Below are 26,635 nucleotides of genomic sequence, written 5' to 3'. Positions count from 1 at the left end.
CACAATGACGAATGAAGAACCTCTCCCAAAGAAGGTATGTTTAAAAATTACTTGTGACTTCCCCTCCTGTCTTCCCCCCCCAGGTAATCATGACAGCTTGATAAGTTGTGCTTTTCCTTTTGCTCCATAGGTTCGCCTTAGTGAAGCAGATTTTAAGGTTTTACCTAGAGACGAGCTTATCCTAAGGTAAAGTAAAAAGCAGTTTTTCCATCTCAGCATTTTAGTGAACTTTTAATGGAAGATGTGTGACCTCCCCCTTCCATTGTTTTTAGTATCCTTGTTCTGAAAAACTATTTTATCCTTTTCATGTTACATCTCTTTTGTAAAGTTCTCATCTTGGCTCAAATATTTTTATATATAGTTTGGGGGGGAAATGCTTTTTCCAAAGAGACAAAATCCTGAACAATGTTTTGCAATACATGAGTAGGAGTTTTTTTTCTTCACTTGTAACTTTCAAAGATACGGTTGCTTGCATTCCTTGCTAGATAGCAAGCTATTTTTAAACATCAGAAAAATGTCAACTCCTTACTCCTACAATAAATTTTAGGTTTTCTTAGTCTGCGTGGTCTTCTCAGCATGTTCAAATATTAACAGTCAAATGTTAAAATGAAGTTTTCATCGCCTAGAACTTGCATAAAGAAGAGCCTGGCCATCTTTTTCACCTTTTAGAAGGCTAAGTGTCACCATGGAAAATATGGTGGGCAATCCTGTCGCACAGACCACCTGCTTAAAGAAACTGACCCAAGCCACTTGTCTCTGTATACCTGAATTTCCTGATTTGTAAACAAGGAGCTAACTAGACTAGGCTCTGTGGGTCATCTGTTTATCTGCTGGAGTAGTTTGTGTGTGCATTTTGGTAAACTTCAGCTCTTGGCTTTTTGTACACTGTAAGTTATTAGCATTATTAGGGTCTTGCAAGTTAAATATTGCTATTTCATAGAACAAAGACTAACCTGTAGAAACATGGATACAAGTGCAACACTTGATGTATATGATCAGCTACTCCCTCTTCTGGGCAAACTATCCTGCCAGCTACTTCTGGGGTGACAGTTCTTTCCAGGGGAGTCAACATAGTCTGGCTCCATATGTTTAAAGCTGGTTTCTGGCTTCCTCCGAGTATCTAGTCTTTTGGGTAGTAAAGGATAATGTATTTAAACAGTAGGAAAAAGTGCTGCTTTGCTGCTGAGTGGTTTAGGCCTTGTGAACCTTTTCAGCAAAGTTCCTGTACTCAAGATTATCCCCGGGAATAGCAAACTTCTAAGTCTGTAAAGCTACGCCCTTACTTCAGCTGTAAAATTCCTGTCAAAGTACCAAAGCGTAGATTCTGTGCAACTTGCTTTCTGATTGATAGTGTGAAAACAAAAAAAGGCTTCCAATTGTAATCAGTTTCTGTAACTTGCAATGACTAGTTGCTACCATAGAAGAGATCCATTTCCAGCATATATTCAAGTGAGTGTGATGGAATACACCCAAGGGAGGTGAAGTACGTCAGCAGCTAAACTGTGTTAATGAAGAGACAGGAGGGAATTTGCTAATGACAGCTGTGTTGCTATCGAATCTTCTTAGTGTAGACAAAGCAACTTCTGCTCTCAAAAAGGCCACTTGATGGATTTAAGGAGAGTAACTGTCCATTATACCCAGAAGTGGAAACTTAAATGCCGTTTTGGCCGTGTCCATTTTATTTGTTTGCATTAAGCAGTCGTACGAACACTGTTTTTTCTTTGAATGGGGTGTATATTTAATGGAGTTATAGTAAGTTCACCTTTAATTGTGGTTTCACGTAAACACTAACTGCTGGCTTCATATATAGGTTGGAATAAAATATAACACTATTATATGTGTATCGTATTTTAATCAAAGGCATCTCTACTACTTTCAGACATAGCAAAGCATGTGTTGACCACTACTGGATTGTTTTAAATTAAGATTTGGAATGCATTTCTTGGGTCCGTGTTTTGGTGGGACAAATGCTTTTTAAGATACAGGCATGTGTTACCTGCTTTTGGCCTTTTAGGTAATATATTATCATTGCTGTACAATTGCACTGATGAAATACATATGTAGAAAATATTAATTCTTTTTTGTCAGCTCCTGTGCCATGAATCCCAATTTCACTGTTCTTTTCCATGAAGTACATAATGTAGGTTTGCTCACTTTGACTTCTGTTGACTAAAAGTGAGCAGGATCAACAAGAAGCCTTTCAGTGTAGGCTTGCCTCATTGCTTGTTGCTGTGGACTCATCTCCTTCATCTTTCCCCTCCCCTTTTTAATGCAGCAGCCACTTAGCTTGACTGTGTAGGAGCTTCTGTGAAGAAAGAAGAGCCAGGAACATGATAAAAAAGCACTCTGTGGATCATAGCTAAAAATCTGATCAGTATTGCCCTGATCGTTTAGCCTAGTGGTTGGTACGTAAAACATTGAAGCACCCTGATTTACACAAGCAGTTCTGAGTTTACACTGAAGTTCAGTGCTTTTACTGAACTTCAATCAACATGAACTTCAAGTCACTTTTGGAATGGCTTAGGTGCAATGTTGTGTGTGGCCTACCCCCTAAGTGCTTATCATTTATTCTTGGAAAAAGTGAACCCGAAAGCTCAGCATAAAAAATGGGTGCCCCAAGAAAAATAGTGGTATTTATGGAGGTATTTTGAAGCCATGGCGTCTTAAAGTCTGCTTAATATTTTTAGAGAATGAAGGGAATTAACTAACCTACATAATGCCCAATTATCTTCCAGTTCTTGTGAGACTGTGACCCCTTGAATGTAAATCGGATTCCTAGTTCTGTGTACAGCTCTCTGTTCTTTAGTGCCTTTCCAAGTAGCACGTTAGTGAGGCTCTTCAGATTGTCACTGTTTAGCCATCAGATTACTGACGTGAACTACTAAGCAGATCAAGAGCCAACATTGAGTGAAACCAAACTGATTGGAGAAAAAAGCTGGCTTTTAGCCTTTGTCTTTTTCCCCACTCGAGTTCACTGATGAGCTGCCTGAGTCCCCTACAGATGTACCAGAAGGGGCAATATGGGGCAAGGCGGTCAAGGCAACTCTCACGCTTGCTTAAACCAATGCATCTCAGGTTACTTAGAGAACTATCTCTTTCTTGGATCTGGGGAAGAAAGGCTTCAGACTTAAGGTCTAGCCAGCGAGTTCCTATAAATCACTGGTTTATTTAAAGAAGCTTTTGCAACTGTGTGCAAATTCTTAAACAGGTTAACTGAAAACTGGACTTTTATGTCACTGTAAGTGTTGATTTTACCTATGTCTACTAAAAAAGTTTAAACTAATGCAGGTATTATGTGGAGATGAAACCTGGTAGAAGGGATACATCTTCAAGTAAGGCAAAAAAGTTTCCCAGAGGGAAATGCTTTCCTCCTGTAGCTGAAGATGTGTTAGTAGCAGTCTTCAAATTTTAATTCTGACATAATTTGAGGGGTGGGAGGGGGAATATTTCTGTTTGTATCACTACTGATTTTTTGGAACATGTTTCTTTTACTGAACTTTAGAATGTATTTAGGGTCAAAAATCTTCTCCCTGAAGAAGCTGTAATATGAGCTAGCCGGAATATGTTTGAAGTATGTAATTTCTAGGAATGCTATTTATATAGAAACTTCCATAATTTATCAGAGATCTTTAATGTGTTCTGGTGTCTTATGGGGAAGTTGCATGTTTTTATGCAGAGAATTACAGTATTTCTGGATACAGTTTGCATTAAAATTTCTAACTGGATCTGAAATAAAGACCTACTCCGTGGCATATGGTGACATCCATGAGTTGACTTTTTCTGTTTCCTGATAGCAGTACGGCCTATTGGAGGCTTCAGATCATACTTGCCTTTTTTTTTAAACTTGTAGCTCTGAACCCTTGGACTGTACTGGAGTTGTGCTTGGTAGCTGGGATTTCTAGGTGATGCTGCATCCGCTGCTATATTAGCCTCAGCTTCTGCTGTCTAGTTTCAACATGGCATGGCTGAGATTCCATCGCTGCGCAAAGGCATCATTACAACACTCCACAAACTTGCTGTCCTTGTCACCTCTTTCAAGCTCTGTGTGAAAACTTAGCATATAAGATTCATGTAATGGGAATGCAGGCTCAGCCTTGCGTATCAGCAGCTGGAAGCCCATATTACTGAAAAAAGTATAGAATTAACTGTTGTGCATGGAGATTCAGTTGTACAATGTAAGACCAAAGTTGTGCATCTGGAAATACTGCCCTTCTATTGTTCAGGTAAAAACAGATTTTCTGTGAGAATCGTTCATTCTGTGAGAATGGTGTTACAGACTCAAACACAACTCATGTAGTCATTTGAGACCTAGAAATAGTTTTACACCTGTCCTGTTTGATCATAGCATCATCTGGTCTTCTCTAACAGCGTAGACATAATAAACAGAGAAGAAGGAATAAAAAGATAGGAGTTAACAGTGTTCAGAGTTGGAGCACTAAAAATACTGTCAATGATCTTCAGCATCCTCATTTTTTTAAAAGGCTTTATTTTGTCATAGGTCCTTACTTTCCTTTTTTTCTTCTGCATAACTTAAGAAGCTACAACTTCAGCTTCTCAAAGATCAGAATTCCACTTTAATTCCCTCTGTTAATGATCTGTGCTACTACTGTAAATAAGGGAAAATTATCAGAGTGAAATAAGCTGGAAAGACAGTATTTAGGAAAATAGATTCTTAAAGGCAGTGAACAACAAAAGTTACTACAAGATAAGACAAGAACTTAGACATTATAAAAGGTGTTTAAAGTCTTAAGTCAGTTAATAGACACTTAAGTGAAAACTAAATTATCAGGGCCATCACAAGACTGTTTTTAAAATACCTAAAACTAGTCAAAGTGTGTGTGTGTATATATATATATAAAAAAAGAAAATCTTTGTTTTTCTTCCTTTAACTTGGTTTCATTAATGTTCTTGAAATGTCTTGTTGATATATTTGGTAAATATTTTGACATGTTAGTCCCCAGGATTACTGAGATCGCTACAAAAATACATACATATCAGATGAAGAATCACAACAGCAAGTTTGATTGAAAAGGAATCAGTCCCCTTTCAGTAAGGGCCTACCCATATATTTGCTTATTTTCCTGAGCCGAAGTTATTTATAAGAATGGTCTACTTCATTAATGTTTTTTTTTTTAAACTTTAATTGTTTCACTTTTTGTTTTGATGCTTTTAGTCTACTCGATTGTCTGTTTTAATGTTGTTGGGGTTTTTTTAATCTAATTGCATGAAATAAGCCTGCTTCTGATTTTTGTCTCTGTAGTTGCTAGCTTTCTGGTTTGCCTGAACTGAGGTGAAAACCAGATCAATTGCTAGAAGAGAAAATTGTGTCTGAGATCTTCTATAGTTGTAGCAAAATTGAGACACTGCATGTGTGAAATTAAAGCTACTGTGATAGAAAAAGTTTAAGTTTAAAATTCATGGCTTGATTGAAGAGTTCTCTGAGTATGTCAGTGTGGTGATCACAAGTTTATTCTGTACAATTTCGTAAACTTGCTTGAAGATGAACAGCAACAGTCTTCACCAGGTTTTTGACAAAACACTATGCCTGAAGGGTCATGTTTCTAGAAGAGTTGGCAGGCACATGATTTGAAAAGTCTGTGACATGGCCCAGTGCACTCTGGGTTTTCTTTTCCAGTAATTCAGTTCTTGCTTAAATACTAGCAGTTGTTGAGAGGTGACTTGGAGGTATTATCTCTGACATTCTTGGTAGACCGCGGGCTATGTGGTTTCTTGTTTTCCAGTGGTGGTCTCTCATGTTTACTTAACTTGTGTTTCAGGTCTTCATTTCATTTGCTCTTTGTATAGCTCCTATTATGGGGGGGGGTGTCTGTGTGTGTGTGTCACGATTTTGACAGAATTACTGTTTTTAGGCTGTGAGATGTAACTTAGAAGTCAAGTAATCGTGCAGCTGTATTTGAAGACCAATTCTTTTATTTCATGTAATTCTTTCATGTAAAAATGAGGTTCTTTCTTTCTGGGCTTGCTATTTAGTAGGCTGTTTCAGTTTTACTTTTGGGGAATTGAAATCTCCTGAACTAACATAAACTTTTAGTGATCAAATGGTGAAACTTTTGTTTCTAACAATGTTCCTTTTAGAGCAGAGACATAAGGTTAGGGGTTAAGTGGCAACACAACTGCTCTCTTCTACAGAGCGTAGAATCATAGAATAGTTTGGGTTGGAAGGGACCTTTAAAGGGTCATCTAGTCCAACCCCCCTGTCGTGGGCAGGGACATCTTCAACTGGATCAGGTTGCTCAGAGGCCTAAGAGAGTAATTCATGTTGATTTCACGTTCAGTTGGAGAGATGCAAAATTTTGTTGCTGCTAGGAGGAAGACATCTTGTGCTTAATTTGCTTTTGCCAGTGATGTGATCTCACTTGCTGTTACAGAGCTGATGCTTTTTAGATCCTTTTACAAGCCGTTTGAATCCACTAAATGGTCAAAAATGATCTAGAGTTAGATTTTATGGTTTTGATTGAGGTAGTGGTGTTGTAGGTTAAGGAGTTAAAATGGAGCAGTTATGTTGAGTCTGGCATAAAATAGGTGGCAGGGAGAAAGGGTGGTTGGGAGGAGGGAACAGAAACCTTCACCTTTTGTAGTGGTAAGCTGTTAGATGAATTTGTTTCATAATGTGGAATTGTACCATTGTGAGGAAGACACATAGGTAGAAGCAGAGTACTTCTTTAAAAACAAACACACCCCCCCCAAAAAAAAAAACCATCATCCTGTGAACTTTGTTGGTAAGGCATGTCATGCTAAGTTTTACTGCAGACTTTATTTGCTACTGATTTGATGGTTTGTGTCAAATGCAATGCTGTTTTTAAGTGTGAGGTTTTCTGATTGTGGATGAATTGCTTGAATAACGTGCCTTCAAAGAGTTATTAAACTGTTTGGCTTCTGGTTGATGAATATAATCAGAGTATGGTCTTGCTTTGAATGAGCTGGTTAACTACTTAACCTAGACTGCGAATTCTAGTGTATTGTAATACACTTCTGCTTGCTGTCTTGTTTGCTTGGTAACAGATTTAATGTTGTCTTTGTATTATGGTTTCTGTTACAGAATTTTGTTTGAATTGTTCTGCTTTGAGAATGAGATGTATCTTAGGTGCTTTACACAGATAACTAAGTAATAAGTGTTTGATCCCAATGTTTGTCCAAAATGTTACACTAAGTTTTCAGATGTCAATTTCGAGTATTGTGATGCACAGCTACCTTTTCATCCTTTTGAGACGCAAAGTGGATTTAACTATTTCCATGATTAAAAGCCCCATTTTTAAAACTGGAATTGACTTTTATGCAATTGTGTAATTCCTTCTTCACATTTTCTGATTATGGTATAAATGTATACTCTGAAAGTTTAGGAATGGGATGCCTTGATTTAATAAACTGAGCCTCAGAAAACTTTTTTTTTTCTCTTCGTCTCTGCAATAGGTGGAAACAGTATGAAGCATACGTGCAAGCTCTGGAGGGCAAGTACACAGACCTTAATTGTAAGTTAGCCAAGTTTCAAAATGGTACAAGTTGCTTGTATGTTTGTATAAAGCAGAGTGTTCAAGTAATGTCTGTGCTTTCTAAAACTGTTAGGAAGAAGAGATAATAATCTATATGTCAGTTACTTGTCAGAAAAAAAAGTCCTTGTTTTCTCTACTGTAAGTTTTCAGCCTTTCCCAACTTTCTCAGACTCACCTTCCTTTGCAGATCTTACACATCTTCTAAAAAGTCTATTTTTGCATGTGTAGGATCTTCTGTACCCAGACTGCTTGGGGGAAAAAAAAGTCCCAAGACATAACCCCATAAATAGGTGTATTTTCATGACTTTTCCATCAGAAAGGAGACGTTATCCTCTACCAAAATACTCCATGAATGTTTATGCCTTCAGTAGTCTTACAGGATTGTAAACCACATGGGAGGGGGAATAGTTTGTAGAGGTGAAGGTCTAAAATGAGTCCCCAAGTAATGTTTGATGTGATTAGGCAAATTAACTATTTGAATTTCAATCTTACGTGGTCTTTAAAACTTGGTCTGTACTTCAGTCTTTCAAAAGAGAATATAGGAGAAACATCCTACTCTCAAATGAGAAAAGCTGGATACATTTTGGAAGTGACTGAATCACCAATCCCAAGTCATTTTTAAAAATCGTTGGCAGCTAGAGATGGGCTCTTTCCTGTTTTCGCTCACCTTTTCAGTCTAAATACTTAAAGACTTAGTACCACTGAGTTTGAAGGTTTTTTCTGTCAGTCCGAACAGATACCCTCTCTCTGTTACATCCCTCTTCTACTGCTGCCCCGTAATGTTTGAGTTTTGGAGAGACTGAAATATAGCAAATGTAAGCAGTTGATTTAATTCTAATCTCAAACTATCCTAACATAGACAGATAAATAAATTGTTTTAATGTTCCCAGTTTCTCAATTTTGGAAACTCTAATACAGGTTGTAATAATCAGCATTATTGAATTATCTGCAAAGAATTATTTAGAAATAATTGTCCTGAAGCAATTTTGTGATGGTCTTAGTTTAAATTTACAGGCGATCATTCTCAAGTAATTGAAAAAAATAAAAAGCTTAATTATTCCAACTGTCCATTATTTTATACGTGACAAGTAGCAGGGTGAATGTATACTGTTTGTATCAGGCTGCTTGCACGTGTTCCTGTTTGAGTGATTTGGAAATGTGCTGTGCTGCTTTCTCTCATATTTCATAAATAAACTTCCGTAAATGTTCATAGATCAGAAGAATTCTTCTAGTTGTAGCTGAACTGCCGTTTCTGAAGTTCTCTGATGTCTTACTGTGTACTCACTCATGGAGTGTTGAGACCAGTTTGAGGATTGATCACAAATGGCACTGTTTTACAGACTGAGGATCACTTTTTGCCAGAGTGTAGACTTTCCCCCCTCCCCTCCCCTGGTCTCAGCATTTCTTATAGATAGCAGGACAGTCCCAACTTCCCAAGACTACTACCAGTAGTGGTTGGTTAAGCAAGCAATTTAAAAGTTAATTCCTATATAAACATGGAAACATTTTCAAAACTTTAAGTCTTAAGAAGGATCAGAAAGATGTATTTAAAACCAACTGTTGTCAAGCTTTTCTAATACTTAATGATACTTTGATTTTTCTTATTTATGCTTATTATAGTCATGCTTATTTATTTAGCTCTTTTGCTGTTTATCAATTTTGTTTTCAGATTCTTCTAGCTGTCTTTAAAAACTGTTCGTGAGACGATGCTATAAAACATGCTTTTTGTGTTTTATTACTTGTATTAGCTAATGATGTGACGGGGTTGAGAGAGTCTGAAGAGAAGTTGAAACAGCAACAGCAAGAGTCTGCCCGAAGAGAAAATATTCTGGTGATGAGGCTGGCAACTAAGGAACAGGAGATGCAAGAGTGTACTGTAAGTATTTAGAGAGGATAAGTGTTTTCAGACTGTTACAGATATATCAGCATTTGAGCCAGTACCCATGAGCTATGTTTTTCGTATAACTATAGCATACCTTTTTCTGTGCTTGAAGAAATGGCAGGGCACTTAAACTTTCACTGAATTTGCAAAGATTATTTCTTAAAGTTTGCTTTTTTAATATTAGTTATTTCAGTTGATTTTCAGCAGCAGTTGTGCTTGGAAAGACTTTTGCCTCAGAACCAAGCTAATTCTTGCATGAGCTGTGCTTACTTTCTTCTAGCATCTATCAACTGTGCATATTTACCAAAAATGTTACCTCTGGCTTATCACTGGGTGCAGGAACAAATTGAAATGTAAGAATAAGATTGAGTTTACTGGGTTCCATTTAGGAGGTTTTAGGCTGATATTTACGTTGGATTTGGATAACAAGGTATTTGTAAGCTTCTGCATCCATTTGGCTAGGTAGGGGAAAGAGCTGCTGACTTTTTCAGAGGGAGTTCTTTTGAAACTTGGCAGATCTGCTTCTCGGGGTTTCTAATGTTCTTTGTACTGAATATCTTTATTGTTGTTTCTGTTTCTCTCTCCTTTATTTCTGTGGGTTTTCTGTAACTTTGTTTTCTTCTGTTTGGTTTTGGTTTTTTTGAAACTATCTTCTACCACTTTTAATTTTTTTTTTATTACCTTCTTAACATAATTTTCACCTATTGCTTTAATTTGGCAGTTCCTGAGAGAAGATTGTAAAAAGCTTCTTATTGCTAGCTTATGTAACGTACTCCTGAGAGCTTCTTTTACAAAAAACACAAGCTCTGTGCAAAACTAATAACTAGTATTGTAGCTTTCCTCTGTTATTTTCTTTTAGCCTTCCTTTCTTTTTTCCTATAGGTTTTCAGAGCTGTCAGGTATAGTAGTGTGACGCTTAACTCTGTACACGTTATTTTCACTGCTCTTAAGACCATAAGATGACTTTAGTTTGTAGTGAGCACTGGTATGAAAAGAAAAAATGAGGGGGTAAAGCTTACTTTGCAGTGGCAAAAAACGAATCACAGAATCACTGAGGTTGGAAGGGACTGTGCACAGTCGGGTTTTGAGCGTCTCCTAGAATGGAGACTCCAAAACCTCCCTGCGTGACCTGTGCCAGTGTTCAACCACCCTCACAGCAAAAAGCATTTTCTTATGTTTAAGTGGAATTCCCTGTGTTTCAATTTGTGCCCATTGCCTTCTGTGCTTTCAGTGGGCACCACTGAGAAGAGCCTGGCTCCGCCTTCTTTGCTCCCCCCATCAGGTATTTATGCACACTGATAAGATCCCCCTGAGCCTTCTCTTCTCCAGGCTGAACAGCCCTAGTGCTCTCAGCCTCTGCTGTGTGTCAGATGCTCTAACCCCTTAATCATCTTCATGGCCCTTCGTCGGCCTCGCCCTAATATGTCCATGTCTCTCTTGTACTGGGGAGCCCAGCACTGGACCCAGTACTCCAGATGTCTCACCAGGGCCAAGTGGAGGGGAAGGATCACCTCCCTCGACCTGCTGGCAGCACTCCTCCTAATGCAGCCCAGGATGCTAATGAAGATCTGTTCTGGTACTATACCGCAACACTTCCCTAGTAGTAAGACTACTATATTGATCCTGCTTCTCTTGTTAGTTTTACTGATAAATTCTGCTGTGAGGAACAGCAGTAATAAGAGCTTTTTTCTTTTGAACTTCTGAGCATATAGCTGGAACAATAAATACTAAAAAAATAAAAAGAAAGATAAATTTTTCATCAAAACCAAATTTGTGTGTACTATTTTCACCTTTCTTCCTCCCTATTTCTAAAAGAATGAGTTAGACAAAAATTCCAAGTATTTAAGACTATGAATTTTGACAAGATCATGAAGACTATAGCATTTGTGGCTGCACTTTGTTATAGATGTCTATAGCTGTGATGCATAGGCTTTCCAGAACATCTGTTTAGAAGAACTTCTGAAGAGCTTTTGTTAATTTCAGTGTACTTAAAAAAAGGGGGGGGGGGTGCCGCCAACCTCTGAAAAAGAAACAAAAACGAAACACCCACACACCCCAAGTGGCTTTTATTTTTCCAGGTCTTGACGCGTGAATAACATCAAGGGTGTAATCTCCTCCATAATGCATGGAGGTAGGAAGATGCATCCTGGAAGGAGGGAGGTAAAAGCTGTAATGGAGACGTTGGCACCTTAAAGTGTTTCCAAGTTGAAATGCACATAGTTTCAAGAAGTCCTGGAGGACTGCTTGGCTTTGTATTATTAGATAGTATTTTTCCAGTAAAGTAACAGTAGCAAAATAAATCATATTTGATGAGATGCAAAGCTAAGATACAGGTTGCTAAATCATTTCATAAATGATCAAAAGCTATTCACCATATGATGTTATTTTGACATGTCTAATTTTTAGTCCACAAAATAACTTTTCTTTTTTAGCGTAGTTAACAATGTTTTATAATCCATATTTACATGTAAAATATACCAGTGACAGTTATTTATATGTAAGCCTTTAATGTTTCCTGTCACATCTTAATTAGAAAGACTGAGCATCTATGGTGTCAAGTTCCTTGAAAACTACAGATGAATATTTACCATATAATACTTGTTGTTCATATTACTCTTAATGTATTTTTGGGACATGTTTTACACTTTAAACTTACCACATTCTGGTCTTGCAAATTTAAATGGATAAAAACTTAAAAATACCATAAGCAGTCAGTTTTCTGACTACTGATATGTAAAAAAGCTAGTTAAAATATACTAGCTCTGTTTTAAAATAAGGTGTGATAGACTTTGTCTTAGTTGCTGTTTTAATTTGTACCCTTCTTCTAAAAAGGTAAAACACAACAAAACATACTTTAGCTTATAAAAGTCATTAGTCATCGTCTTGAAAGTATAGGTGTGCATGTCAAAGTAGCACTAGCAGAATCATTGTCCTGATTCTGTTTCAGCACTCTTTGAAGAAACAAGATGATAGTTGAGTGCATAGTTCCATTCTCTCGTGCTCTGTGCCAAGTCTAGCAGCAGAATATATGGGTTTCTTTTGAGCAAGGAGCTTACTGAGAGTCTGACTGGTGTTGCAAACTTATTCTGCGTAGTTTAGGGTGGCTAACTAAAGGGCTAGGTTGATGTTTAGGTGTTAATACCTCGTGCCCTATTGTCAGCAGCAGCCTTTAGCTACCTTCCCTCTAGCAGGAACAACCCCCTAAAAGAGGTTGCTGCTGTTAGGGAAGTGCAGGTGAGGTATTGGCTACTGTTTCTACATAAAGCTTTGTTTCTGGCAGAGGTGGTGATGAAGTTATTGCTACTTCAGGAAGAAGAATGAAATAAGGAAATAGACAGAAGGGTTGAGGTACGGGCTTGCTTTAGGAGTGTGTCATATTGGGGAAAGGTTGCTAGGTCTGGGTGGATGAAAAGCCTGATACGTGAGAACTGTGGAGTTACAACTAGAGACAGCACTTGTGGAGGGATGGAGAAAACCTGAGTTTGAGGAATAAATGGTCTTTAAGTTTGGGGAGGGAATGAGCAAGGGTTGTTCAGCTCAAGTAAGTAAATTCTTTCTACATGACTGTTTTAGGAAGGAGAGCTGAGGTGGTGTGCGGAACCTATGCAAGTGCTCTCTGCTTGGACTAGGAGCATGAGCTAGAGATACCCAAATGAGACTCTTAAATAACTGGCATTGGACAGAATCAGCTGGTCCTCTTGAGTGTTTTAAGTGCACTTCTGGCATGAGTGAGGAGCAGGTGGCAGCAATTCTTTGTGCTACTGATCCAAGGAATCTGTTACAGTTCTTAGGCTGGCAGTAGAAGAAGGAGGGAGCTGGGCCTAGGTAAGAGAAGGAACATGGTCTTTTTTTTTTTTTCCCCTCAATGATGCCTGTCTAAAAATAGGTTGTGAACCATGTTGCTGTAGCATAATTATATTCCTGGAATATGTTGCCAGCAGGAGTGTGTGTGCAGACATCTGTTAAACTAGCTGTTTCACCCTCTACTAGTGCTAGCCCTCACAAAGAATTGGCAGGTTGTTGAAATACTTGTAGTAGTGCAAGTGTCAGAAAGTTGAGTGGATAGCAAAGATATATCAATAACAATAAATGAAATAGATCATTATTCAGTGAGCAACATTTTGTGCATTCAGTGAGGCAAAGGACCTGTGGGGGTAAAATGCCATCCAGGAAATGTTAGGATAATCTTAATTTGGACTTCCTATTTCTAAGTAGTGTTTGTAGGTGTGTTCTTGAGTGCTTTATTTCTTGAAAATATTTTTATGCAGTGCTTTACTCCCTTTATATTTCTTTCTGGACACATAAAAGTTTGTCTATTTAAAACTTAAAGTATGATGGTTATTTCAATTTTTTTTCTAAGTAGCTAAATATTTTTATTTTGATAATATCAAATTAATGTGAAGTCAGTGGAAATATTTCAGTTATTGAAATAACTTTGAAATCACTTAGTTGAAATAAAATCCAAGAATTGTTGCTACTTCACAGTATAAGAATTAAAACGTTGTCCTCAATCAGGAAGTGACTGAGGTCACTACTGCATGTTTTTAAGGTAAATTAAATGTTTGTACTTACGCTTTCTCTTCACCATTGCTGTCTAAAGACCCAGTAACGGAGTAACTGTATAGACAGGAAAATGGTTGAACTGCCAGTGCTTTTGACTGTGCTGCTTGTCCCAAGTAAAGCAAAGTGTGGAGAGAGACTCTCCCTCCACTTTACCAGTGATGCCTTGTACTGTTTGTCAGTGAAGCTGTTGCTATCAAGTCTGGTTGCAAGATTGTGTGAGCAGCAGGAGGCAAACCTCCTGACTTTCAATTAATGTTTCTTCTTTAATCTTTTGTAACTTTGTTCACCTCTTGCTGATGAAGAAATATGTGTGATACAAGGAGCATAACAAATTGAACTTAAGAGCGAACAGTCTGTAGGCTGATGTGAGTTTGGTGGTTAGCTGGATTCTAAACACGTACTGTTTAGTACATTTTAAGATTATTGCGATGGGATTAAAATAAAAGAAACTTTCAAAAAAGTTAATCCTATTTAAATACATCCAAGTTTTGACTAATGAATGCTATATTTAAAAGAAGTCCTCTTACAGTTACTCCTTCTGAAATTTTGATTGTATTGTAAGTCTTCTGGCTTTATACATTATAAAATTGTAAATCTTTTGGGTTGTGGTTATTGCAAGAGAATCAAATCCAACCAAAATCTGTTCAACTGGTGTTAATATTTCTAAATTATTTTGTTTAAAAAAAATATGCAGACTTGCATCGTAAGTGACTATTGCATTTGCAAAAAAACTTAGACGTTTGTAAAAAACTTTTTAGTAGTTGCTTAAAAATATTGCTTGTCAGTATTAGCTGTATTGTTCCACGGTAGCTTTCACTGAAGCTACATGGAAACTAGCTATCTGTTTTAAGCAGATAACTCTTCGTATATACTTTTTTCCCCCCAAAAGAGTGCAGGCAGATATAAAAGAAAGGGAGAAATATAATGCTCCAATCATTGCTTTGGTAAATGTAAACTGACATGTAGAAAACAATTTGAAGCGGGGGGGGGGAATTGGCCTTGAAAGTTTAATCTTGGCAGGTGGTGGTATGGGTGATTGGGTGAATATGCACATTGATAGGGTGCAGGTGGGCAAAAGTGATCTTTATCCTGCCTTTTTCAGGTTAGTGTTGAAAGAAGGCAAGCTTCCTTGATGTTATCTTTGGAATAACTACTTTTATTTGTATCTGAATGACTTCAAGATTTTATTTAATACTGTATAAATAACAGTCTTTTTTCTTATTTTATGCAGAATCAGATTCAGTACCTCAAGCAAGTCCAGCAGCCTAGTGTTGCCCAACTGCGATCAACAATGGTGGACCCAGCCATCAACTTGTTTTTCCTAAAAATGAAAGGTGAACTGGAACAGACTAAAGACAAACTGGAACAAGCCCAAAATGAACTGAGTGCCTGGAAATTTACGCCTGATAGGTAAACAAAACAAATACTCCCCAGTCAAGACTTCCCTGACAGTCCCACTACGAGAATGCTATGGTGGGACAGCCAAGTACTCGTTTCCACACCAAGACTCAGACGTTTTGAGGCAAAAGCCACATTCTTATACTGTCCAGCTTGTAATGCTTAATGTAAAACTTACCAGATGAACCTTGTGTTTCAGCTTTTTTCTCCCCCTTTGCTTCAGAGGCCTGACGGCGTCGGACTATTCTGAAGAAATGGCCATCTTCGAAAAAAAATTTTTTCTAGAACATGTAGACATTTGCAAAATTGTTCTATTTGAAGAAAATAGAGGGAGAAACAGAAGTCTTAAGTCTGTGGCACACTGTGTCTACAGACAGTTTGGAGGAGAGAGAACCTAGAGATTATAAATCATGAATTGAACATGTAAAATTCCCGTAAAATGTAGAAGTGGAATATGCTTCGCTCTTAACCTTGAGCCTAGTGACTTAGAGACACTGTAAGTCAGTTTTGCCAATAAGACTGTGGACTTCCTGCTTGTTCACTGAACTGCTGGGTCAAAACTCGATGAGGTGAATTTTGCGTTAAAGAGTTTACTTGCTAACCAGTTTTGAATAGCCATGAGAGTGCTATTTGATATCACAACAGTGGTAGTGTACGCATTTGACTGTTTAGCCTTTGGGCTCTCTAGCACTTCACGGAGCCTTAAGTCAATGTTGCTAAATAATGAACTGTTTTCTGGATGGTTGGTAATACTGTGGATGCCTCAAAATTAGGACTGTACGAAAATGTACGTTCTATCTAATTGCAGGTTTAAAATTGTTGGAAGCAATATATATATTTGATCACAACTAGCATGTATAAGAAAAACTGGTTGTGATAAGTATTTACTGCATGTTTTCATGCAGAAATGAGACTTTTTTGATCTTCTATACTAAGAACTGATCTCAAATGCTCAATACAGAAGGCACACAATGGCACCTGTCTTCAGTGTTGGTGGGGTGTTTTTATTCCTTTGTACACCTGGGGTTTTTTTGTATTGCACTTCTATATAAAATGTGCCTTGAAATAGTTGTAATATATAGTTCAAGGAACACTGCTGGTTATACTGTTGTATTGTGAAACTCCTGGGATGAACGAGAATTGAACAGGTTGTTATTTCTGCATTGTCTCGTTCTCTGAAAACAAAGTCAGTATTTTAACAAACCAAAAAACTTAAATGCATGCATTTTCCTTGGTGGAATCAGTGAAAGGAGCCTTTGCTACTCTATTAATGCCTCTGTTCTGTTGTCCCAAGTTACTTGTAAGAGTAGCGATCTGGGACAGTTGGGAGTGCATGTCTGAGGTGTGTAAAGCGAAATGCAGATGTGGTATAGCATTTGTGTGTTTTTTTTTTTTCCTTAGCGAACTGAGTTCTATTTAGTAATTTGAGGTTTTGATTTTCAAAACAGTTGGGCAACGTTTTATGACTCAGTCTGATCCTAGAAAATTCAGTTTTAAATTAAAAAAAAGACATCCAGCTGTCACAGAAGGTGATGTATTCTAACTGTTCTGATGACTTTTATTAAGATGGCATTACGTATTTTTATAACTTGGAAGTATCTTAACTGTTTGTGCTTCAGATGATATGGGATCGAAGAGTAGTGTACTTACGCAGGTCTATTTTTTTGCATGAGTAATGACTTAACAGCAAAAGAAAAACCTACAGAAAAACTTTACCTTTTTAAAAGTGATACATCTGGAATGATTTTGCTATAGCAGTATCTAAGATTTTAATGATCTAGCATCAAAACAGAGGTAAGACTTGCATTAATAAATTGTTGATGTGTTACCAAGCCATTTGTAAAGCTCACTATAATGTGCGGATAGAGGCATGCCGTGCAGATTGCTTGTTTAACTTGGAGTTCAGAAAATTACTTAATACATTTAGATACAGGTTGCTTGTTTTCTTAAGTCCTCAGGCTCTAAATGTGTGTGTACAGCTGAGGAGAGACAAGTAACTTACCACTTTCTTTCAAGCAAAAGTATCAAAAGACAGTTTTGTTATTTCTGTAGCTACAACGTACCCTACTATGCATCATATAATTTTAAGTTGGGGTGTGAATGTGCATAATTCGTATATGCAGTAGCTGGAATACAGAAAATCAGAGTTATTTCCTGGTAAATAATTGAGGCTGTCTTCATTAACTGGGTTAAGATTTTATTGATTTTATTTCTGGAAAGGTAAAGAAATGATGACTCACGTAAAGCATTTATAGGATTTTTCATTCTCTTTGCATCCTGCCCCCCCTTTTAATTGCTTTAATTGTCCATCCTTGTACACAACTGCTCTTATTTCACGGCATCTGACCCAGTTTTTGAAAGAGGTGATGCTCCTATTCAGATCCCAAGCTGGTGTTCTTAGGGGTAACATGTTAACTGCAACCCTAAGCGGTATTAGTTCTGGGCCTTCACCATAGATAAAGGTGTACAGCATAATCATTGCTGATGTCTGGAGGGAGGAATAAAAGAGCACATAGTCAAAGGAATGGCTATGCTAAGCCATTTCAACCATCGCTAAACAGAGCGTATACACTTGGATGAAAAATTAGTAAAAATGTCATTTGCAGTAAGCCTAGTACAACAAACACTACTTTTCTGAAATTTAACCACTTATATTCTTACAGGTTCTGTTGCATATATGTTCAAGAGGATTTGTGAAAACAGTGCCTAACTTAGTTTTACAGCTAATAGGAGTTAATAGTTACTGGATTTTATATTCTTGCATGTGTTGTCTTTTTTTGTAAATTGCAAGGGGAGGTTAATTGGTGCCATACTAGTTCAGAACATCTGGAAAAATTTTGATGGGAAGAAATAGCATTATAGGTAACTATGCAAATTTCTATACAGGTAATAAATATTTTACATTTTGGCAGGAGTTAATATGAAGAAATTAATGGGATTCTAAAATTGTCCCAATTCCAAGGTAACTGGTACTTGCTAATTCTACAGTTGATCTTGCTTTGTGAAGAGGAAAGCATTAAATGACTTAAGCACTGTGAACTTCTTCAACTTGCAGTGATGATGAATACAGTAACAGGAGTTTGCAAATGGCTAAATATCATTGCATGTCTGCCTAATAACTTTTGGGATATGTGACATTGGTTATCTCCAAAGCGGTCCTGCTTTACACAGAATGAACATCTCTAAGGAAACTTGCATCTTAAGTGTGCGACTTGGACTGTATTAGGTCAGCACAATTTAAACTTCAAGGACCTGGCATTGGACATCTCATCAAGAAAGAAAACAGGTTGCTGCCTTTAGCAGAGTTTCAGGCATCCAAGACTTTACACAGCCAGATTCCTTCTGGAGCAGCCCATCTGAAAGATTTGGGAGAGTCAGTCGGAAAATGTTAAATGGGGCAGAGTTGGCAAAACTTAAAAGTTGTCTAAGGCTTGAATGCTTAAAAGGTAGTTGATAAGGAAATTATTATTTTAAATTCTTTTGGTTGGGTGTTTTGATTGCAGGAGAGAACCGTGGCTGTGAATTGTAGCAGAAATTTCCTGTTCTACTTTTTTAATCCTGAAAATTTCTTTCAATCTTTGTCACTTGTTTAAAAGCAAACAAACAAAAAATTAAATGACCTTCTTGGTCTTGAAAAGTAACGCAAATCCTGCCATTGAATTCACAATAAACCTGTTCAAGTTTGGGTTGGGGTTTTTTTTGGCAGAGCTTACACTTCTGTAGAAGAGGACAGCTTCGTTATGTTGCTGAGGCTGTTAAAAGGAGAACTGTTTGTGGTTGCTATCTTGACTTTGGCAGACCAAGAGTCTTAAAGGACTTTAATTTTTCTCTTTTATGGAGTCAGCTGTATTGCCTATATATTAATTTGCATACTACTTCCTATAATGCTTTACAATGCAATTTTTATCGTGAAGATTAAAGATGTGTGATGTTACCCATTTAGTAAAGAAAATCTTGTCAGTTCAAAATATTTTTTTCCTCCCTGTTTCCCATTTCTTTCAGAAACTGGACAACCTAATGATCATTACTCATGATCTGAAATCTGTCATTCTAAAGGAAGTAGATTAATAAGATACTCCTTCCTTAATTTCCTGCCAATTTTTAACTACATTTTACTTTCTCCTTGCCATGCAAGATGTGCTTAGGAAAAGCTGACCGTAGAAATCATGAAACAGACTGTGTACATTACTGTCAAATATATAAGCTGAGTTGAAAAATAGACATCTACTTTTTTAAGCAAGAGTACCTGGACAGCATTGAAAAGAATGTCTGAGCCTCTTAAAGAATAATGGATGTCACTATGAAAAACGAATATGGGGTTTAGTATTTTCCCCCAAGCCACTTTCTTTTCTTCATCCAAATTTAATTATTAGCACAATAAATGAAGAAGGTTTTTGTTTATAATTCAGTTTACACATGTAATTTTTATGCAGTACTTAATCTTTTGAATTACAAGGCACATCTTTAATCAAATATTTAACTCCATTGAGAATTAGCACATGCAAGATTGTGCATACTGATAATCCAGATGTTGGTATCAAAAAAAGAACAATATGCTTATTCGTATTTGCAGTAATAAAACTTGCCTTCCACTTTATGGGACAGCGACAGAAGATCAACTGGCATTGGAACAGCACGTGGTAACTATAGGGAGACTTTCTGCTATGACAATTATGTTGAGGCATAATGTTCCTTGAATTGTGACATGCAGAAATTGCATCTCCTTTTCGTCTGTAATTGTGATTGAGGAAGATTACTGAAGGTTTTATATTCACTTTGTGATAGATGGCTCTTTCCTTTGCAGCCAAACAGGCAAAAAGTTAATGGCGAAGTGTCGAATGCTTATCCAGGAGAATCAAGAGCTTGGAAGGCAGCTGTCCCAAGGACGTATTGCACAGCTTGAGGCAGAGTTGGCTTTACAGAAGAAATATAGTGAGGAACTTAAAAGCAGTCAGGATGGTAAGGGATTTTTTTAAGAAAATGGAAGTTGCCTTGCACTTCTACTAGTTTAATTTCCTGATGATACACATACTGTAAAACCATTTTTGCCAGAATGAAAGAGCAATATTGAGTACAATATGACAGTTGTAAGTCTTCACTGGTAGTCTCAATTAAAAAAAAAAAAACAACAACCCCTAAACTTAACTTTGGGGGACTGGTGGGATTTGCAGCAGCAGTAATGCAGCGTTTGCATTTGAAATTGACAGATTTCATACTGTAGGTCTTGCTGTTTAATAGGGAATGTTTTGACTGCACACACTGGTGGTGAATTGGTAAGATGAAAGCTGTTAACATTGCATGAAGCTAAGCATGCACTGAGAACAGAATACTACTTGTTAACTCTGACTAATTTTGAAATTATTTTTAAAAAATGAATTTTTTTAACAATGTCTAAGTATAATAAAAATAGATTTTTTTTTTGCTTGGGTAACCCAGGTGAACCAAAATACCTCATTATTGCATTCACAGTCCAAATTTTACAGCATTGTAAACCTAAATTGAAATTACCTATAAACTCTGACCTCTTGCATAATTTAAATGGAGGGGAAAATGCAAATTTAACAAAATCTTTAGCTGAGAGTTCTGCATAGAATCAGTGGCTTTTTGGTAGAATGTTACAGAGTAGGTTATCTGATTATTACAGTAAGTCTTGGGACATGAGCTATTTAGACACAGAAACCTAGGTATGTTTTTGTTTTACAACTGACGTCTGTAAGATAGCATAGACTTGATTTGTCATTATTTAAGTCGATGACATATCCTATATTTTTAAGGATAGATTCCCCCCCATTCGTATTTTTGAGAAAGTAGCAGTATAAAATAATACATAATAACTAGAATTCTTAAGGTAAATTATTCTTTCTGTAATGACATGTTGTTGGAATAGTTACCCTTTGGCTTCTTAACTACTGTTTAGATAATGCACTTCATCTAAATTTATCAAGTTCATAATTGAAGCAAGCATGGACATTCTTTAAAGAGTTTCTGCTCTTGAATGCAGCATAGTAAAGTAAGCTCCAGAACTGAGGTGTGTTCTTAGCCCCTATTGCTTCTTCCCCATATGAACAAAGACTATAATAATCCTGCAATAGCAGTTTTCCTAATGATTTTTTTCCATAGCAGCAAGAACACTCTAATTTTATGAATTTTTACAATAATAAGTTTGCATTTAATTTGCTCCTTCATATCAATGGTGCAGTTGAATTGAAGACTAAGGGATTCAGTGTTCTACTGTTTTCAGGTCAAATTTGTTTTGCTCCAAAAAGCAATCTAATTGTAAAATCCTTTTTCTTGGTACATAAGTAATAAAACACCCTGCAGAATTAGTTAACAGTTTTGTTGGTAAGAAAGTCTCTCTTTGTGTCCCGTTATGCAGGATTTAAAGGAGTAAGAGCTGAAATTTCCTTTGAAATGTGACTGAAATCTTTTTTTTTGTCACTGAATAGGCTTTTGCAATTATTCAGATCTATTATATACAGATGTGGTTCATGGTCACTTTTACAGTATTACTGCTAAGGTTTTATTCTTGAGTAAAAGTAGGTACACGAGGATCTACTTGCAAAATATTAATTGTTGGAACTGAGCTGTTTTCCAAATACCCTTCTTTCTTGCCCAGAAATTAATTTCTTCTCATATATTCTCATAGAGTAGCAGTATAGAAAGTACGTAGATGATAGTTACGCATTTCCTCCTTCAGAGGCAGAGTATCAAAACCAGTGCATACCTGATGGCTGAAAAATAGTCTGTTGAAAAATTTCAGCATAAAATGTTGAATTACAGGATTATAATTTTTTTTGTCTTGAGATTCAAGCTATATATGGGCTATTAAGTATTTGCAACAAATGTGTTTTCTTTATATAGAATTGAATGACTTCATCATCCAGCTTGATGAGGAGGTAGAGGGTATGCAGAGTACCATTCTAGTTCTTCAGCAGCAGTTGAAGGAGACTCGCCAGCAGTTGGCGCAGTACCAGCAGCAGCAGTCCCAGGCCTCCAACCCAGGTACCAGCAGGACTCCATCTTCTGAGCCTACAGACCAGGGAGAGGCTGTGGGTAAAGACTGCAGCCGTCTGGCAAACGGACCAAGCAATGGTAGCTCCTCCCATCAGCGGACGTCTGGGCCTGGATTTTATAGGGAGGGTAGCGGCACGGAAGATGACTTCCCGGCTTCTCCAGGGAATGGTAATAAGCTGTCCAACCACTCTGAAGATAGAACTGGTAGAGGAGGTGGTAGCTACATAAACCAACTCAGTACTGGGTATGAAAGTGTAGACTCTCCCACTGGCAGTGAAAACTCTCTCACTCACCACTCAAATGACACAGACTCCAATCATGATCCTCAAGAGGAGAAAACAGTGAGCATGAAAGGTAACAGAACTGTGGGTTCTCGTCATGTCCAGAATGGTTTGGACTCCAGTGTAAATGTGCAGGGTTCAGTTTTGTAACATTTTTCTGCTACATTTTTATACAGTGTCATTTAAATTGGGAGAGGATACTGTCCAGAAGCCGTTTAAATTAGTGCATACTTGTCACAATTTTGCCTTTTCGTGGGTTTCTTTTTGCTTCAATACCTCTGCCACTTTGGAAATTTTAACAGTTAATTACGTTGAATGTTGCTAAAAGGATGTTTGTGTAGCTCAAGTTATTTTTATATGAGTTAATGTGAAGTTGAAATGGAAATTATTTCCATAAAGTATAACATAAATGATGTCTGTACAAATCTGTGTATATCTAGAACCTGTGCTGTGTAAGGGCATTCTTACTCATACTGTTATACTTGCACCACCTTCAAAATTTGTCATAATAGCTGTGGGTTTATGACTGCCAAGTTTGCCCAGTACAGTAGTTTTATCACTAAAAGATGGACTTAATGAAGAAGTCCTGTAGTAGTTTCAGTGTTAATTACAGTTTCTCCCACCATACATCTGTGCATTTTCTCCTTAGGTGACCGAATGTTTATGAATTGTGTGCATAGTTACTCAGTTTTTAAGAACTGTTGTATCCTGTTTATGCATATTGCTCTGTGACTCCAATATTATCTTACCTGTACTGACCAAACCTAAATAAAAACTTTTAATAATGTAATTTCCTCATTGTTCTGCATTGGCTTACATGGCTTATTTGTATGCAGTGTATTCACAGTACTTGCTTTTTTAATTGAATTTGTTCCTGTGTCAATCCTATCTGATACAGCTGATGCCAAATACCTGGAGTTACAGGTGTGTGCTACCATACTAATTTCAGGCCAGCCTGATAGTGCTTATTCTACAGGTTTTGTCCTTATTGGCAGATAAGGGGGGCTGGGGGGGGAGGGGGCACAAACTAAAAAAGGAGAAAGTTAATAAAAGTAAACCTTAGAGTTAGAACCTGGCTTTTATAAAGATTAAAAACAAACCAACAACAACAAAAAGCTAGAAGTATCCAACAGGTAAATATACAAATTAAACTACAAAACTTTAAGGAGTTAGTAATTCAGCCTCTTAAACCAGATATGACTCCTGTTGTTTTTAAATGCCTACCTGAGGGAACTGACTTCTTAACAGGTGCAGAGAATGAAAAAATTACCTTTAAGCATACTTCTGTTGTTCAGTAGCAAGGAGTCGCAAATTTTTCAGAACCTGAATTCTCGTGGTTATTTTCTATCTACTAGTTTAGTGATGGTAGCACATAAGCAAGGAGATGAAAAAGCATTGTTCAAAAGGGGAATAAAAGTACTTAGCAGTATATTTTTGGGTAGACTTAGTCCGGTTTCAACATTTTTCTACCTGTGAATCTTGTAATTACCAGATGACTAATAAAATCTCATATGTAGCCACTAAAATAATAGTAAATAGCTTATAGCTTTGCAATTCACTGGAAACAGTGAGACTCTTGTTTGAAAGCAGTATTTCTCTGAAGTTCTAGGACATACTTGAATTTGTTTCAAATTTATGCAGTTATAATAAATTCCTAGATTATATATAAAGGGTTTCTGTGGTACCATTTTTAAATGGCATATTATATGAGAATTGGCATCTACAGTAGTATTGTCAAAGTCAAATGGATGTAATTAAAATACTACTAGCTGCTGTCATCTGTGTTGAGACATGCTAGTCCATGTACCACTGCTATTTTAATTTCATAGGGTTCACTTAAATATATTAAAACCACTTAGTAGTTGTTACTGGAAGCGTAAATTCCATTGGTGATACCTGGTGGTTTTTTGAACATTAGTTTAGCCCTCATTGCCTGAAAAATAGCAGTTATTAGCTGAATGCATGAAAGGGAAGTGACAATTATCTATACAAAAAAGTACCAGCATCTGGCACCCAAAGTAATTTCTAGTTTACAAAAATCCCTGATGGTGATCTAGATCTGTAGCTGTTGGTGATACTACATTTGGTCTTAGCATCGTATTGGTTGGTTATCCATAGTGCGTATATATATATACATCGTGGATCCTGTACATGGTAGAATGTAATACTTCTAAGCAGCTTACAATGCTGATAATAGATTATAACAATGACTTTAACTGATAATATAGATGGTAAAAAGCCTTGCAGGGAAATCTGTGGTCGTGGTTCAAAACTCAGTCTGAAATACAAAAGCAACTCTTGCCAAGAAAATGGTAGACATCTTTTCACCTAGTATAAGGAATTAGAAGGCTGTAAAATACCTTTGGAGTTATAGTAATTGCTGTTAATTGTGCTAAGGTTAAAAAAATGCATCACTTTCAGGTGACAGCTTGCTACTTAAATCTGTCAGTTACTATATGACATTCATGTCTTAAAACCTCATATAAAGATGATCTTAATTTTCTCAAGAGTTGTGTGGTAGTTAATTTTTAAATAGTAAAAAATTAAAGCTTAGCTAAAGAGCTAAAAAAAATCAGAAATACAAATTATACCCTCAGACTAGAAGTTAGATTAACTTGTTGAAGGAACCATTGTAAAGCAAGGTTTTTCTCTGCTTAGAGGGTATTTGTTTGATTTCTTTCAAAATGAAAGCAACCCAGCAACTGCACCAGTTAATAACTAAATGCATCATATAATTGCTTTCTTGGAACACTTACTACAAAGCATTAGTGAATTGCAGTATAATAATATATAGAGAAATGTTAAAACTAGTAATATTCATGTTCTTGCCTGGCTGTCAATGCCTATATTATGACATTTAATAATCCTGAATGTAGCTGGTTCATTTTAACAAAAGATGACATTTTATTGATCATCAATAAATACAACATATTCCTCTTTAAAATTAGGTACTACCTAAATCCTGCTGTATAGATTTTCAGCATTCAGGGGAAAATCTTGTTTCCAAACCTCCTGTTCATTTTGGACAATTAACCTTTTATTGTATGTATTGATAAAGCAGTTATTTTCACTGCTCACGTTTCCAGAGAGTACCGCTGGCTGATAGGTGAAAGTAAATTAACATGGTTTTCCAGGGTCCTTCAAGAAGCAGGGGGACAGCCACACACTACTGTGCCTCACAGTGGGCTGAGATTCCCTGTGCAGGTCTCTCCAGACGGATTTCCTGGCAATTTCTAAGATAAGGTAATTTATTTTCAAGAAGGTTGTTCAGACCTAACCCCCACTGAATATTTGTAACTTTTATAGTCTGGTAAATGTGGGTTCTGTAAGATACTGGAATATACGTGTTTGTTTAAAATGACAAAAACCAAAAGATTGAGGGTTTTGTGGTAACAGAGATGATTTCCATACTATTCAAATTTTACCTAATGTTTGCCTTGTCCGCAGAGTGCCTCCTAACTCTGAGGGAGGAGTTCTCCTCACTGACCTTTCTGGAGAACCAATTTTTAATGGGTCTCCGAACTCACTTGCACTAACTATGCCGATTATTTTAGCTGATGGGGTTAAGTTACCCGAACGAAGGATTTTCATCAGCGCTAAAGGCCTGTTGAACTGCTACCAGGAGGAAAACAGATGGTGGGAAACAAGATGCGCACAAAAATGAGGAAAAGAACAGAAGTGAACCCAAAAAAGTAAGTTGCAGACAAAATAGCTGAAAAGGTATTTGTAAGCGCTGCTGGTCCTGTCAGTAAACTGACAGAAACATTTCTTTGCCAGGAAGGTGTTCAGAGCGTACTACGGCTGTCCTGTGCTGCTGTATCCTCTGGTGCCCAACAGCCGTACAACAGGCAGAAGCTCCTGGCAGGCCATTTTCTGCTCTTAGGCTAGTCCTCCTCAGCAGCTGAGGCGGGCAAGGCCCAAGACCCAACCGACCTTCCATGGGAGCGAAGCTCAGCCCCCTCAGCTGCCCGCCCTCGGCGCCGCCC

At 37.2% G+C, this 26,635-nt stretch overlaps 2 protein-coding genes across 3 annotated transcripts in view; both read left to right on the top strand.

Moving 5' to 3' along the window:
* Positions 1-23,439, top strand: WTAP (Wilms tumor 1 associated protein). 2 transcript variants are annotated; one of them, XR_663683.1, is made up of 7 exons: positions 1-34; positions 131-186; positions 7,432-7,490; positions 9,260-9,387; positions 15,188-15,923; positions 20,159-20,313; positions 22,216-22,715. XR_663683.1 is itself a non-coding variant. In XM_009325485.1 (7 exons), the coding sequence occupies exons 1-7, from the start codon at positions 5-7 to the stop codon at positions 22,797-22,799; spliced, it is 1,191 nt and encodes a 396-aa protein (XP_009323760.1). In that variant the 5' UTR covers positions 1-4; the 3' UTR covers positions 22,800-23,439. The 2 variants fall into 2 exon arrangements, 1 of the variants encoding a protein (XP_009323760.1); XM_009325485.1 differs by having other exon boundaries at positions 15,188-15,366; positions 22,216-23,439.
* Positions 23,440-26,297: 2,858 nt separating this feature from the next.
* Positions 26,298-26,635, top strand: part of SOD2 (superoxide dismutase 2, mitochondrial) — an 11,550-nt gene continuing 11,212 nt past the window's right edge. The window contains exon 1 of the mRNA XM_009325619.1: positions 26,298-26,341. Coding sequence (XP_009323894.1) covers positions 26,298-26,341 — 44 coding nt within the window. The remainder of the gene's footprint in view (positions 26,342-26,635) is intronic.

Source organism: Pygoscelis adeliae, unplaced genomic scaffold (genome assembly GCF_000699105.1).
Source record: "Pygoscelis adeliae isolate BGI_AS28 unplaced genomic scaffold, ASM69910v1 Scaffold300, whole genome shotgun sequence".
Taxonomy (NCBI): domain Eukaryota; kingdom Metazoa; phylum Chordata; class Aves; order Sphenisciformes; family Spheniscidae; genus Pygoscelis; species Pygoscelis adeliae.
Note: the sequence above shows the minus strand (reverse complement) of the source record. Positions and strands in the feature narration are given on the sequence as shown.

Excerpts from the sequence above, each read along its gene's own strand:
- WTAP (XM_009325485.1), top strand. The coding sequence starts at position 5 with ATGACGAATGAAGAACCTCTCCCAAAGAAG. Across the intron at positions 35-130 it reads AAGAACCTCTCCCAAAGAAG|GTTCGCCTTAGTGAAGCAGA; the intron begins GTATGTTTAAAA and ends TTTGCTCCATAG. Across the intron at positions 20,314-22,215 it reads ACTTAAAAGCAGTCAGGATG|AATTGAATGACTTCATCATC; the intron begins GTAAGGGATTTT and ends TTCTTTATATAG.